Source organism: Chenopodium quinoa, unplaced genomic scaffold, assembly GCF_001683475.1.
Source record: "Chenopodium quinoa cultivar QQ74 unplaced genomic scaffold, ASM168347v1, whole genome shotgun sequence".
NCBI classification, from domain to species: Eukaryota; Viridiplantae; Streptophyta; class Magnoliopsida; order Caryophyllales; family Amaranthaceae; genus Chenopodium; species Chenopodium quinoa.
Genome location: NW_018742204.1, coordinates 21,701,155 through 21,716,172, shown reverse-complemented (window position 1 = coordinate 21,716,172; position 15,018 = coordinate 21,701,155). Strand labels below are relative to the sequence as shown.

At 34.8% G+C, this 15,018-nt stretch overlaps 2 protein-coding genes across 2 annotated transcripts; one reads left to right on the top strand and one right to left on the bottom strand.

Moving 5' to 3' along the window:
- Positions 1 to 1,062: 1,062 nt before the first annotated feature.
- Positions 1,063 to 4,977, bottom strand: LOC110723438 (peroxidase 17-like). Its single transcript, XM_021902797.1, has 4 exons — positions 4,803 to 4,977; positions 4,025 to 4,239; positions 3,659 to 3,850; positions 1,063 to 2,013 (listed from the first exon to the last, which is right to left on the bottom strand). Exons 2-4 carry the CDS (start codon positions 4,217 to 4,219, stop codon positions 1,402 to 1,404), a joined length of 999 nt encoding a protein of 332 aa, XP_021758489.1. The 5' UTR covers positions 4,220 to 4,239; positions 4,803 to 4,977; the 3' UTR covers positions 1,063 to 1,401.
- Positions 4,978 to 6,931: 1,954 nt separating this feature from the next.
- On the top strand, positions 6,932 to 14,780 carry LOC110723427 (tRNA (cytosine(34)-C(5))-methyltransferase-like). Its single transcript, XM_021902790.1, has 15 exons — positions 6,932 to 7,228; positions 7,427 to 7,515; positions 8,916 to 8,982; positions 9,108 to 9,220; positions 9,481 to 9,547; positions 9,866 to 9,914; positions 10,113 to 10,198; positions 10,297 to 10,562; positions 10,674 to 10,729; positions 11,998 to 12,083; positions 12,477 to 12,569; positions 12,643 to 12,958; positions 13,116 to 13,633; positions 14,026 to 14,260; positions 14,346 to 14,780. The coding sequence occupies exons 1-15, from the start codon at positions 7,028 to 7,030 to the stop codon at positions 14,627 to 14,629; spliced, it is 2,526 nt and encodes an 841-aa protein (XP_021758482.1). The 5' UTR covers positions 6,932 to 7,027; the 3' UTR covers positions 14,630 to 14,780.
- The last annotated feature ends 238 nt before the right edge of the window (positions 14,781 to 15,018 follow it).

Here is a 15,018-nt window from a genome sequence, read left to right as displayed (position 1 = left end):
GTGTGAATATACCTTATACGCTATACATATATATAGAAGTTAAAATCAAGAAATAATAGAATTTTCAAAGGAAATGAATATTTTGAGAAAAGTTTCAAAACTTTTAATTCAACATAAACTCTTAGATATGCCTAGCATAGGCCCAACTAACATAACTGGCTAGTTAGCCGAATCTCATACCCAATCAAATAATGTTAGTGGTGCTTTTAAATTTTTAATTTGTCACTCATCACTTGTAATATAATATACACAATTAAAATAATTTTTTTATGCCACACGTTTAAAATAACTGGTTCTACTTATACTTTTTATAAATAAAGTTTTATATAATTATATATAATTTCATAGGTTTTGGTATTAATTTCATATGTGATTTTGCATAAATTTGTTGATTATCAAAATATATTACACCTTTAAATAAGTTTAGGCGTATTTTATGCTCTTTCTCATCTAACAATGGGAATAAATTAAGGCAGGACAAATAATAAAGAGGGACACAATATTAAATTTAATGTGGAAAAACCTTTTTAATAGATGTTTGAAAAAAAACCATACATGACGAGCACGGAAATAACCTACTCTAGGAAAATAGAAGAATATAAAGTACCTAAAATAGGACTGCAAAGGAGTAGTATAAAAAGAATAGTTGATTCATAGAGATAAGATGAATAGAATAAAGAGGTGTAGTATGTAGAAAGGCTAGTATAAGTGGTTTCTCTTATGCATATGACCTACATTTATAGTTAAAGACGGAGTTTGAAAGGAATGACTGAAAGATTCGGAATTCCTTCTATCATTCTTATAGCCATAGTATTCTAATATGTTCACGTACCATTGGGAATAATTCTCTAGAATGTTCAAGTATATACTAACCTTGTTGATTTCTCCAAAAGCTTCTAGACGGTGCATAAATGCTTCACCAAAACAATGGGCCAATAAAATTTGGGCCACATCCTAAAATCATAGAAATATATAGAACACCAACATTTACTGAACATCCGTTATAAAGTGACAATAAAATGTGCAAAAGTTACACTAAAACGCACAAAAGTTACCGTGACATATATAATAGTTATTTATACTTTATTGATAAATTTGACAAAAGTGACACTAAATTTGACAAAAGTGACACTAAATCTGACAAAAGTGTACCCGATGTACAGTAAATTACTGAAAACCGGGTGTACACAAAAGTTTTCCTATATAGAATTGAGTCACTTCTATAACAATGTAATACTAGATCAATTGCTGCATCACATTAACAACATGCTTAATATGTAATTTTATTATGGAGCACCTAACAAGGTTACACCTATATTCATTTTTTCAGAATCCATATTCTCTTAAACTATACTATTAGACTGTTATCTCTGTATATCTGGTGTCAATAGTTATACAACATTAAAATGCCAGCCAAGGATCACTGACCAACTCCATAGGAGTCTTAGGACCATTGACCACCCTACAATTCGTCCGAACCTCGCCAGGCAGGCCTGACTGTAGATCACCCATCTTTAACATACCCTTCACAAAGGCATCAAAAAATGCACCCTGATCTTCACTATACTTCACCACCCATTCCCTTGTTTCCTCGAATGTATAAAGTGTTTCATCTGAATTCAAGAACCCTTTTCCTGCAACTAAGTCCTTAAAGTACTGATTATCAAAGAGTGTAGGAGTAGCATCCAAGTAACCAGTCACATTCTCATCTCCATCAACAGGACACAACTTATCCAACTCCATCCTGTAAAGAGGATCGATTGCAGGATCAGGCTTTCCGGTCCCTGATTGATTGTAAAGGCGGAAGGTGATTGAGAAACATCGACCTTTGCCAATGGAGTGAGACCCTGAGAGGGCCACAAGGTCCTCGGTTGAGAGGTTGAACTTCGCAAAGAGGTCTATTAAGGCACTGGCATTGGCTCTTGGACTTGGCATAATCGCGTCTGAGTCCTCTTGGCTTGCAGTTAAACTGTCCTTTCTTCCTAATCTCACCTCCCAATCTGGCCCTCCACTCTGTGTAATGACAAAGCTCAGTTATTTGGTTTTAAAAGGACTTTCTAGAAATTGTACATGTCAATTTTCATACATACAATTATTTCACACTCGCAACACAAATTCTCAAATGTAAGAACAGAATGGGATGTGGTAATGTACAGCCATACTAGTCATGCCTAGTGAACGGACTCTTGAACGAGTTCATCATGGACTATTTTTTTTTGTCATTCATTCATATGCATTACAATTAGATTGAGTTATTTTAAGAAGAAAGAGTCCATATATGCATGACTTACACTTCTCCAAATACGAATTAAATCGAGTATGCACTCTTTACAAGCTCTACTTGATCTTACATTACAGGAGTTAAATTAGCTTAGCAATCTAATAAAACCTTTAATTTCTTAAGCTCCTAGCTTAACATTTTTGTGGAAACAAGCTAGGTGGAATGGTACATGTTTTATATATCATTATACACCATTTAAAGTATCGAGTATTATCTAATGTTTACATTAAATTAGAATAATGATACTGTTTTGTTAACATGACAATTTTGAAAACATAAATGAATGGTGGATGATTAACAAAAACTTTCCAAAAGTAATCAGTGTTTTTTATTTAGTAAGATGCTTTGTGAATGAATTATAATCGCACCTTGTTTCATACGTTATCTTCTCATCTACCACTTCTTTATTCGAGCACCACAACATCAATTTGTAGTAGTATGTATGTACTTTAAAAGAAAGTTCGAAAAAAAAAAAAACAACAGTACAAGATAACTATGAATAATCTACTAAATGGCCATCAAAGTCACTTTTCTTTCATAGTGGTCCTTTTCATAGTAATCAATCAATAAGGTAGTTGTATTAGTACAACTTTTGACTCTTTCACATGAATAACATCTAGTACTCCTCTGTTCCAACACTAGAAATACATACAATTACGCAAGTGTGTGTGTGTTTTTTTTGTGAAATCTATTGACCCCTCAAAGTACAATCCTTAGGAAGGGAAACTCGCCGTTTAGCTAGATGATTAGACATTAAAGCTAACGGCTAAGAAACAATCACACTGTAACCAACCGTCGTTGGGCTAATAATTAGAATTGAACCCTGACCTCATAGTTAAAAGGTGGGACTAAAAGGGTTCTACCATTGAGCTCTCACTTGATTCTTCTTCTTACACTACCGTTTTTACTTGGCTTAGACTAAAGGGTTCTACCATTGAGCTCTCACTTTATTCTTCTTCTTACATTACCGTTTTTACTTGGCTTGGACTAAAGGGTTCTACCATTGAGCTCTCACTTGATTCTTCTTCTTACATTCTCGTTTTTACTTGGCTTAGACTTGTTATACGATCACACAAACAGAATAAACGTATGCAGTAAATGGTCTTCTAGTTGGATTAAACAAGGCTTTCAACGTGGATGTATGTAAGTCATGTAACACTTCTAATGTTTAATTTTATGTTAAATAGACTTTAGTCGTCTATATAGTATAGCATTTTCAATTGGGTAACAATTTCCTAGTAATATGCTACCTCCGTCTTATATTCGCGTTTTATATCAATGTTGATCAAATTAACTTACCTAATTGATTTTACTTAATTAGGAGTAATAAATTGAAACCAATGTAACAGTAACAAGTAATGAGGAACGTAATTTTACCAAAGCAACGGCATCTCTAGCAGCCATGACAACGATATCAGCACAAGAAACAACTCCGGGACAGATATTTTCCACAGCTGTTTTGATTTCATCAATTACTTCAAATGACCTCAGCGAGTTTATGTTTGAAAGGGCCAATTTCTCCCCTAGCATTGTTGGTGTGTCATCTAACAACAACGACCCATCACATCCCTGTAATTATTTTTCACTATTATAAGTCGTACCAAAATTATTTACAATATACAAGTAGTACTATAAGACACCGGACTTTTTTAATGTGACATAAAATGATCCATTGAGTAAATCATACGACAAAATATAAGGTGAGACATAAAATGAGACACGAGGTTACAAGGACGGACTTACATTAACAAAACAATCATGGAACTGCAACCTCATGACTGAAGCAGCGCTTCGGGTTTCATTGATCATGGCCTTATGTAGGACCTCTCGAACCGTGGATTCGGCTTTCGGGCAAGTGCTGGCGTAGAATCCAGGCACAAGTTGAGCCTCTCCGGTGATTAAGTAGAGAAAAAGGAGAGAAAAAACAGGGATGATCATTTTTTTGGACAGCTCAAAACCTGTTGAATGAATATGAAAATAGTAAAAAAAAAAATTAAAAAAAAAAAAAAACACTCCCTTCTAGTATTGAGAAATCTGGAAATCCAGATTTAGAGAGAGATAGAGAAGTTTAGAGAGAGAAAGCTATGGAAGTTTTTTTCCTGAAAATATAAGCAATCATCCTATTTTACATTATATTAAGGAAAAAGCAATGGGTTTATAAGTAAAAAGGACCACTATTATTTATAATAAAAACATATATACATGAGCTAAATTTTAAATAATACGGAGTAGAAAATAATTAAACAACCATTTTTTTTTATGTCTGCTTAATAAAATATGATCATTAAGTTTATAATCTCATTTTGTTTGTGAAAATTTTACCACAAAAATGAAAAATGACATAATAATTACTGTAAAAATTTTGTAAAATCCAAACCCAGTAAAGAATGTTTAGTTAACAGATTAATCAGGATTAAGAAATTAAAAGAGTACAGCTAGATCAGTCATAAATTAAGCAAATTAAGATAAAAGCAAGAAATAATAAAATGATTAAGAGAAAGAGAAAGGGTACAGAAGATACCAGAGAAAGGTAAAATAGAGATATTTGGGTAGGAGAGAAGGGTAATTTGGTAATTTGTGATTGTTGGAATTGAGGGAGCTAAAGTGGAGAGGTGGGAGACTGGGAGTAGAATGTTTGGAGGAAGCTAAGATCTTTTTGGTGAGTTGTTGGGGTTTTAATGTTAGGAGGAAGCTAAGATCTTTTTGGTCCTAAATTAGGAATAAAATAATATTAAGAATAAATGAATTTAAAAATAGATACAAACAAACTATGGATTATATAGAGATTAATAATTTTATTGTGTTGATTGTGTAGTCACTTCAATCAAATCTATAAATTAACAGGGTACCCAGAATTGGCACTAGAATCTGGTGGTTCTTGAAAGCTTGCAGCAAACTCCAAATTTTGTTCCGATTTTGAGGAATTGGTTGCAACAGCTTTCAATTTCGATTTAGAGATTTTTGAAAAGGTACCACGTGTTTCTCATTCTTGTTAAGCAGGATTCAGTTGATGAAGTATCAAATATGGTAGATTGTTCAAACAAATGATAATGAAATTGTTCAAATTAGTCTAGAAGGATTAGAGAAAAAAAGATTTCTGGGAATAAGATTCCTTACTTGATTTTTTTAGGAATTTCCTAAACATGATTAATCAGAAAAGTCAGCAATGATAGAGAGTTTCCATAGAAAATTTTACTAATCGAAGAATTAGGTGAGAGGGAGGATATCATTTAGATTTTATGAGAAGCGGAAATTCTTAGAATGAATAAATGACAATAATGATAATTTTTGCTCATATGAAATCTTAAATTATAAACTTAATATTTTTTTCCTAGTGTTTAATGTGGGATAACATTCACTTATAAACACTTGTATCTAATAAAATACTCGTATATATTTGTAAATTGTAAATACTAGGGTTAGTCTGTTACATCTACATGTGTGTATGTACTTGTATTGTACATGGTTTGAAACTAGAAAAAAGTGGCGATAATTGATGTCATGCTTACTACATAGTAATATTAATGATGGGTATATAATAGAAGAAGAAAAATGATCTACTACTACTTTGTTGTTGTTGTGAAACAAGGGAGCAATTCTACTTGATTGGCAAACAATTGTGCATAGCTTAGATATTTTTGTTTTGAGATGTTCTAATTTCTTAGTACTCTTGCATGAGATGCTTTTGTGGGTGGCGACTGGCCCACTTCGTCTGTTGAAATGGTGGGTCCTAAGTTATTCATCTCTTATCACTTTTACCTGTCAACATTTGACGGATTATCTCAACTTACTTGTGTATCATTCTCATCAACACCAAGATTTATACAATTGAAAAAATATAGAAAGAAAATTAAGTGGAAGAATGTGAAATCCAGCTCAAATGGAAAACTAAAAATAAGTGAGAGAGAAAAGAATTCCTACAAAAGAACAAGAGTAAGTAATTAGTATGCCCTAAAATGGAAAACAGTGAAATGAAATGAGTAATTTGAAATGCAAATTGTAAAATACTTGTGTAAGATGATCTTACTATATAAGATCATTATACAAGTAGTTATTTACACTTAATGACTAAATAATATTGTTTAATAAATATTATTTTTGAATGAAAAAAAATTAGAGACTACAATATATATATATATATATATATATATATATATATATATATATATATATATATATGTTTATATATTTATCAAGTAGCTATTAATCTATTACTCCATATCAATTATTTGTATTTTTTTTAATCAAAAGTAACAATTTGTGATCAAAACAATTTGTTACTAATTTGAGCTATTATTTTACGCCTCTCATTTTGATGATTGTTTTTTATTTAATCATCAAATGAAGAGCGAACAGCCGAACACTAACCTTGAGTTAGGGCCTGTTCACATTTACAGAACTAACCTAAACTGAACTGATTGGAGCTGAACTGAACTGAATTGAAATAAAATGGGAAATTAGGAACTAAACTGAACTGAAATTAAGTACTCCGTAAATGTGAATAGACCTTTACTTGAGTTACTTGGGTGTATAATACTACGGAGTATAACAAATTCTGATGGGCCAGCAATTCCTATCCACAAAATTTAAAGCCCATATGGTCTACATCAGCCCAGCCCATTAACTTAAACCCCCTCACTTCTCCCAACTTCCTCCATTTCCATTTTCTGCTGCATCAACCGCAAAACCTCCCTTCTCCATTTTCCTGCTTCACTTTCTCTCTCCTCCTTCTCACCAGAAACAACCATGGGAGGCAGAGGAAGGAGCCGCACTCAACGGAAACACTTCAAGCAGAGCAGAGATAACGTCTGGAAAAATGGCTCCAAATCCGACGCTTCCTCCGCCGCCGCCGACGGCGAGAACAACTCCGGCGACGCTGAAAGAAAAACCAGGGAAAACTGGGAGCCATTGAAGACTCAGAACGCTGTTTTTGAAGATTATTATAAGGTTTTGTTTCTTTTTCTTTTTTTTTTTTAATTTTATTTATTTTTTAAATTAAATTGATTGATTATTTGATTAATTTGAAAATGAATATGAATTTGTCTTTTATGATTGTATATTCAACAGATTCTACTATATTTTTTATGAAATAGTTTGATTGTTAATTCAATTGGTTGTTGTTTTTTTTTTTTTTGAATTTGGCAGGAGCAAGGGATTGTGGCGCCGGAAGAATGGGATGATTTCATGGAATGTCTGCGAAAGCCGCTACCGGCTGCTTTTCGGATCAATTCCAGGTGCTTTCATTTAATCTATTTTTGTTTTTGTAAAGTTTTGTCTGGTTTAGGATTTAGTGGAGGTTTTGCAGCTGCTTAATGTTTGCATTTGAAAGAAATCGATGTTATTTAGATTTTTCTTTTGTTTTGTTGTATATTGCGTGGATATTGTTGTGTGTTAGAAGTAGATGGAATGTGTTTAGGCAGCCTGATGAACACCTTTACACTTTTGTTGAGCTTTTCGAAGCGGTGTTTGTAATTGAATTGATAATCCGTTTATTATTGCGGAGTTTGAGTGAGGGCGACACAAGATTGTCATATTATCAATAGAGATATAGACTGATTGAGATACGGAGTAGTGAATTACACAATGTTGTACTCAGTGAAGATTAGATATTGAAGTGATTTTCGTTAGGATGTGGTTTATTCTGCCATTGAAGCTATTCTAGCTAGATTCTTTATCAGTATGAGAGTATTTCATTGATGAGTCAGACTCATGGATACAGAAGCATTGTGAGTGGACTATGATGTCTGAAGCTTGTCAAATGCCTTTTGGCTTCGTTATGTTGTTGTACAACCTGCCTGTAGAGTGATAGGCTGCCATTATCAAACAATTGAATGAAAATAGAGGACTCTGGATTTTTTAATTCCTGCTGCGGAGGAGCTGTAAGTTTAGAAAACCAATAAGAAGGATTCTTCAAAAAACAAGTGCGAGGAGAATGGGTAATAGCTGATTAGCTGATAGGATGGGCTATGGCGGTTATCTTGGGAGGTGCTTGTTGGTGATCTAGGTGAGCATGAGGAAGTGAATGTTTGTGGAGGTGATATTACAAGACCAAAATTGGTGGGGAACAAACTGGGGAAGGTTATTTTATTAGCAAACATGTTACAATTAAATGAATTGATTTAATTTAGTGGCTTAGATTTGTGTGTGTAAAATAATGTACTTCCTTGTTATTTTATACTTACAACACACCTTTTTGGCACGCTATTTGAGGAATTGATTAGATTAGGTAAATGGACGAATTAAGCTATAAAATTTAAATCGTACAACTTATCACTTTCTTCTTATCGGTGGTTAAATTATGTTGATAAAATTTGTCCGTTTACCTAGTCTAATATCTTCCCTAAAGCACATGCTAAAATAGTGTGTTGTAAGTAAATAAAAACGGAGGAAGTAGCTCCTATTAACCTTGAAATGAGCGGGATGGGAAACCCAATCCCAATCTACTCTAAGGGAGTAAGGGGTACCAGGAGTCAATTTTCATCATATCAATCAAATTAGCTGTGCTCCTCCTACCTTCCATTCATTGGTTACTGATTATTTTGATAAGAAACCTAGTATTTTTGGGCTTTTTAATCATATCTTATTGACCTTTGTTACTGACCCACAACAATATCCTCATTGATGAATTTTGCAGTAGCCAGTTTTGTTTGGACATTCGCTCACAATTGGAGGATGATTTTGTCAAATCACTTCAGTCTGAGGTTATTCTATCCCATGCTTTTATTTTAGTTTGTTTATTGATTCTACTGTAATGCATCATTGTTCATGTATAATATCTCAATATGGCTACAGTATCTTGAATTCCATGGTTTTTCCTCCTACTTAGTTCACTGGTGATGAAGCAGAAGCTTTAAGGCCACTGCCTTGGTATCCAGAGACTTTAGCCTGGCATTCGGAATTTTCACGCAAACAGCTGAGGAAAACCCAGACCCTAGAGAGGTAAGCCTATATAATCTCTGCAATATATTGATTTGAGTTTTTCTCCATACCAAAGCCTGTCCATTTACCATGGGCATGTGTTAGTAACTGATTTGTTTTGATGTTTCTTGATCATATCTTCAAAGTGTCCCTTAATTAGTTTGCTTCACGCACACACACACACACACACAATTGTGAGCCTCTTTCAAGGCATTGAAGTAATATCAATATTGATATGTAAAATACCCATCGGATTGACTGTCTCGTAACTACGTTTCCAGGTTCCACGAGTTCCTCAAGCTAGCTCATGAAATAGGAAACATAACAAGACAGGAGGCTGTTAGCATGGTGAGTTATATTGCGCTTGACTGTACTATTTGCTCTTTTTTTTTTAGTAATAGATAGCGCCCACGCTTTTCCGTTGGAACTCTTACTGCTAGTATTTTCAAAGATAATTGCGAAAATTGTGAAATAAAAATCAGAAATGTTCTTTTTGATATTAGTGCAAAGGTATAGATCTTACAATTGTTATCAATGTATTTTGAAAGAAATGTCAATCAAAGTTTGACTTTGAAATATATAGCCATATAGGTGTGTTTTATATTGAAACAGAGGGAGTACATTTATCAAACAATTTATACTGATTTTATGGTCACTCCTAAACAGGTACCTCCTCTTTTCCTGGATGTGCATCCAAACCATTTTGTACTCGACAGTAAGTATAAGACATGATGATGTTTCAAAGTATCTTTGCATCCTTTTGGCAGCGTGTTATAATCTTTATCATCATAGTGTGCCTAGATTACCTAATCACAGTTTGTGGAGGAGCTAGCCTTCTGTTTATTGTTATTAAACTGCTTTTAAGTTTCCCCTCTTTTACGGTTTTATGATGGATGTCATTCCTTCTTCTCAGTGTGTGCAGCCCCAGGATCAAAAACTTTCCAGTTACTTGAGATTATTCATCGTGCAAACGAACCTGGATCCTTACCAACCGGAATGGTAACTACTGTACATTCATTTGGTTTTGCATTAATATCATGAAATGTTTGACAATACAACTGCTAATTTCTATCTAATTGCGGCTGTTTTCTGTGTAGGTTGTTGCAAATGATGTCGATATTCAACGAAGCAATCTTCTGATCCATCAAACAAAGAGGATGTGCACTGCCAATTTGATAGTTACCAATCATGAAGCACAGGATTTCCCTGGCTGTCGGCTCAGCAAATTTCACCATAATTCTTCTGATATTCAATCTGAAAAAGGATTGAGTATAAATCAGCTTGACTTTGATCGTGTCTTATGTGATGTACCTTGCAGCGGTGATGGTACTCTTCGGAAAGCCCCTGACATCTGGAGGAAATGGTAATTATGATTTCATTTTTCTTGTCTCTTTCATATCTTACAAGTTGCTCCATACTGCTGTTCTGTTTGATTAACTTCATTTCCGTTATACCTTGTGCACATCATTTGCAGGAATGTTGGTATGGGTAATGGTCTCCATTGCCTACAGCTTAAGATTGCTATGCGAGGTAGCTTTCTGAGATACATTCAGTTGAGATTATATTTTGTCTTGATTTTATAATTCAGATTTGATAAGTCTTCAATCATGGAAAACATGAAAGGGCTAAATTATGTTACTTTGAAAGTTAATGGACCACAAACACATTGAGCATAATATCAGTCTTTGTCTTAGCAAATTTTTGTTGCCAATCTCAAACATGATTTGCCTGTTGATCCTTGAAAACTTTTGGCCTTTTCTTATACATATATATTGATCAGCTGGGTTTATTTTTGTTGATTTGCTGCTGTGTATGTTCGTCTTGTATCCTTGGTTGATGTTGATCTAGATTGGAGGTTCATTCAGTAATTCAAAATTTCCAAATCATACCAAGCAACCAAAAAATTCAAAAAGAGAAAGACTAAAAAAGAATAAGAAAGAAAAACAGGAAGGGTAGTTGGTATGTGATATGTTATGGCAGTCTGACTGCCCAGTTTTGATTAGGGCTTTTGGTGGAAGTTGCTGATGCTAGCAACTCAAATAATCCTATCTGGTACTTGAACCGGTGTAGTTTTCTGTTAATCGAGTTAAAATTTACAAATAGAACTTGATGGAAGGATGCAAGTACACTGAAAAAAAAATGGACCTGACTTGTGAACACCGAAAAACAGTAGTTCTTGATGTAAGATTTGTGAACTGGAATGGCTGATTGGCTGGAACTTGATTACGTCAGAACCCGGTAAATTTTGAGTGAGACCATGAAACCTGGGTCCAAAATCATTATATCTATCATAGTGATGTTATTATGAGAACTTTGTTTTGTTATGGCTATAAATGATTATGTTTGTTGTAATTTTGTATTTGATGTGTGTACATTATTATGAGAACTTTGTTTTGTTATGGCTATAAATGATTATGTTTGTTGTAATTTTGTATTTGATGTGTGTACGTTATTTATTTTATTTAACCTTGGGTATATGTTTCACATTTTAAAATGGGCTTAGAATGGTAGGTTTTTCAATCCCTCAATTAGTTGGGTCTATTTGAAGATTTCGAACCTGATTGCCTTTACAGAAATAGATGCAAGTGATGGTACTTGAAATTGGCATCTTAGTATTTTGGAATGTCAACAATGTAGTAGATACATATACATGTTGAGTAGATAACAAGTGTCACCCTAAGAAATATTTGCCTGCCAATTCCTTTGCTTGGCTGTATATAAATGAATTAATGAACACATTCGCTGCTATTGATGGCCGGTCTTTGACTGTGTGAAGTGGTTATCTATTATTTTTTCAGGCATATCTCTGCTTAAGGTTGGAGGAAGAATGGTTTACTCTACTTGCTCTATGAATCCAGTGGAAAATGAGGCTGTGGTAGCAGAGGTAAATCTCACTCCTCAAATACTCAACACTTTAAACTTTGGTTGGGTTGCCTCTTTGATTGACGTCGCGGGGGGAGGTATGAACAATTTCTTTGCTTGCACTGGAGAAATTCCAGCCAAGGGTCTTTAGTATAACAATGGAGTGTGGATTAATCAAATTCTCTGTAAGGAAAACATAAAGAAGCAACTATATATGGAAAATTGGAAATAGATATTTGAGTAGTTTTGTATGAAGGGACATGTGGCTTTGTGTCTTGCACTGGAAGCCAAAGGATTAGCTATGTTATGTATTGGGTTGCTATTTTCTTGGTTTACTTTTGATGTGGGTTTCTTTGCTGTAATGGCTGTATAATTAACCCATCTGTACTTCTATTTCTTGATATCTCTTGTTCAGATCTTGCGGAGGTGTGGAGACTCACTTGAGCTCCTTGATGTCTCTAATGAACTTCCGCTGTTAGTTCGTCGTCCTGGTCTTAAGAAATGGAAGGTAAGCAAGTAAATACACATCTTTTGTGATGATTTTCGCATTCAAGTAAAGACATGGTAGCATTGACTTACAGGTCCGAGACAAAGGCCTTTGGCTATCATCATACAAGGATGTTCCCAAATATCGCAGACCTAGTGTCCTTTCCAGCATGTTTCCATCAGGAAGAAATATAGTTGATTCATCTGAGGATAGTGGTGATCATGTAGTTGCAGAAGCAAAGGAAGATGATAAAAATGAGATTGTGCAGCCAAACACTGCACCACTCTCTGAAGTTAATGATGATGAAATTTCTAGTCTTCCTCTGGAACGTTGCATGAGAATTGTGCCTCATGACCAGAATTGTGGCGCCTTCTTTATTGCAGTCTTTCATAAGCATTCTCCCTTTCCAGGTAACGCGACATCAGACTAACTTTCTCATTCTGAATGCTGCATTGCTGCGAGATAGTTTCACTATCCACTGTGCAGCTGTTGAATGTTAGTTACATGATAATTGAAGACCAAAGAACTTGTGTATTGGTTAATGTTAAGCTTTTGAAATTATTGCAGTTGTTCAAGAGAAAAATGGTGAAAATGTCCAGTTGCTTCATAAAAGTGAAGAATCTGCTGAGGGAGCTGGAGAAATAGCAAGCAATTTGAATGATGTTTCAGAAGCAAAACTATGTGAAGCAACTTCTGTAGGCAACGCAGAGACGGATGCAGGTTCTTTGGCCGATGTGCCCAGCCCAAAATTGGAAGAGGAAGTAGCTGAGGATCAACAAGACCTTGATAAAGAAGAAACTAGTCCAAAGAATGTCGGGAAAAAGAGGAAGCTACAAACACAAGGCAAATGGAAAGGTGTTGACCCTGTGATATTATTTAAAGATGAAACTGTAATCAACAGTATCAAAGCTTTTTATGGAATAGACGACTCTTTCCCTCTCAATGGTCATGTTGTCACAAGAAATAATGATACTGACAGTGTGAAAAGAATCTACTACATATCCAAATCAGTCAAGGAGGTTTTGGAATTGAATCTTCTTGTTGGGCAGCAACTCAAGATAGCTTCCGTTGGCTTGAAGATGTTTGTAAGTACCTCGTATCTGTTTTCTTGCTCACAGTTCTGTCATTATTGCTCAAAGTCATGAGTTAATTGTTTTATTCCTTGAATCATGAGTGATTTTATTGTACTTTCGTTGAAATTGCTGTAAGCCATATGAAAGTGCATGTATTCATATACAAGCAATATTTTCATCTTCTGTGTATGAAGGGCTGACTAGGGAAGGGTTGTGGGAGAGTCATATACTTCATCAGAATCATCACTATCATTTTATCTAATATTTCAATTATTTATGCTAATTTAATCAAGAGAGACATTTATTATCTGCGTGATTTCCTCGGTGATATTTAGAGAGACATCTACTAATTTTTAGAATTTTATAATCTTAGCCTTCTTTGTATTGTCTGGTATGAATTACAGGAGCGGCAGACTTCTAAGGATGGAAACGCCACAGAATGTAGATATCGTATATCATCTGAAGGATTGCCCGTGTTGCTCCCTTACATAACCAAGCAAATACTCCTCGCACCCATTGTTGATTTCAAGCACCTCTTACAATACAAATCCATCAAATTTGATGCTTTGGTTGATGCTGAATTGGTTGAGGCAGCATCAAAACTAGAACTGGGATGTTGTGTTGTAGTTTTGAAAGAAGGTTTGTCAATACTACTCATCATGGACAATTAAATCAACTGTTGCTTATAAAACCACTCATATTTTTTTCATGTTATTCCTTGCAGCTGACCAGGTGTCATCATTTCCTATCCAAGTCAAATCATCGACAATAGCAATTGGTTGCTGGAGGGGGAGGTCCAACTTAAATGTGATGGTGACAGGACTCGACTGTAAAGATCTGCTTGAAAGACTTGAGAAGCGCATGGAAACTGGTAATGCTGAGATAGCCGAACCCCAAAACGGTGGGGTGAATGGAGATTCTAACCCAAATGACACTGACATGAAGGAAGAAAGTAAGAATGACGTTGACATGAAGGATGAAGAAACTGTTAACATGGTAGAGTTATAGATTAACGGTATTCTCTTTTCTTCATTTGCCGTTTTCTTTCCTTCAAACAATAGAGAGGAATTACATTTTTGTGATGTTGTATCCTATCTTCTTGTACTACATTCAAACAATTTAGTTTTGCAATCCAAAAAGTCTTTTCCGCTTATCTTTATATACCATGTACATGCAAGAGGTTTCACTGTTTTAAACTTACGAGTCCTAAATCGAGATAAGGTGGAAGATAGGTTCTGTCTTGAAATGGATTCCCTGTTGATTGTCTCGGCTGCTGTCGTGTTGGATCTAGCTGTGCATGGCTGCTGTGTTTGCGTGAATCGTAGGCCCCGATTTGTGAAGCTAAACCCAGAAAGGGACAGATGCATAATTGCGTGCTAGATCTTCACCTCCATGTG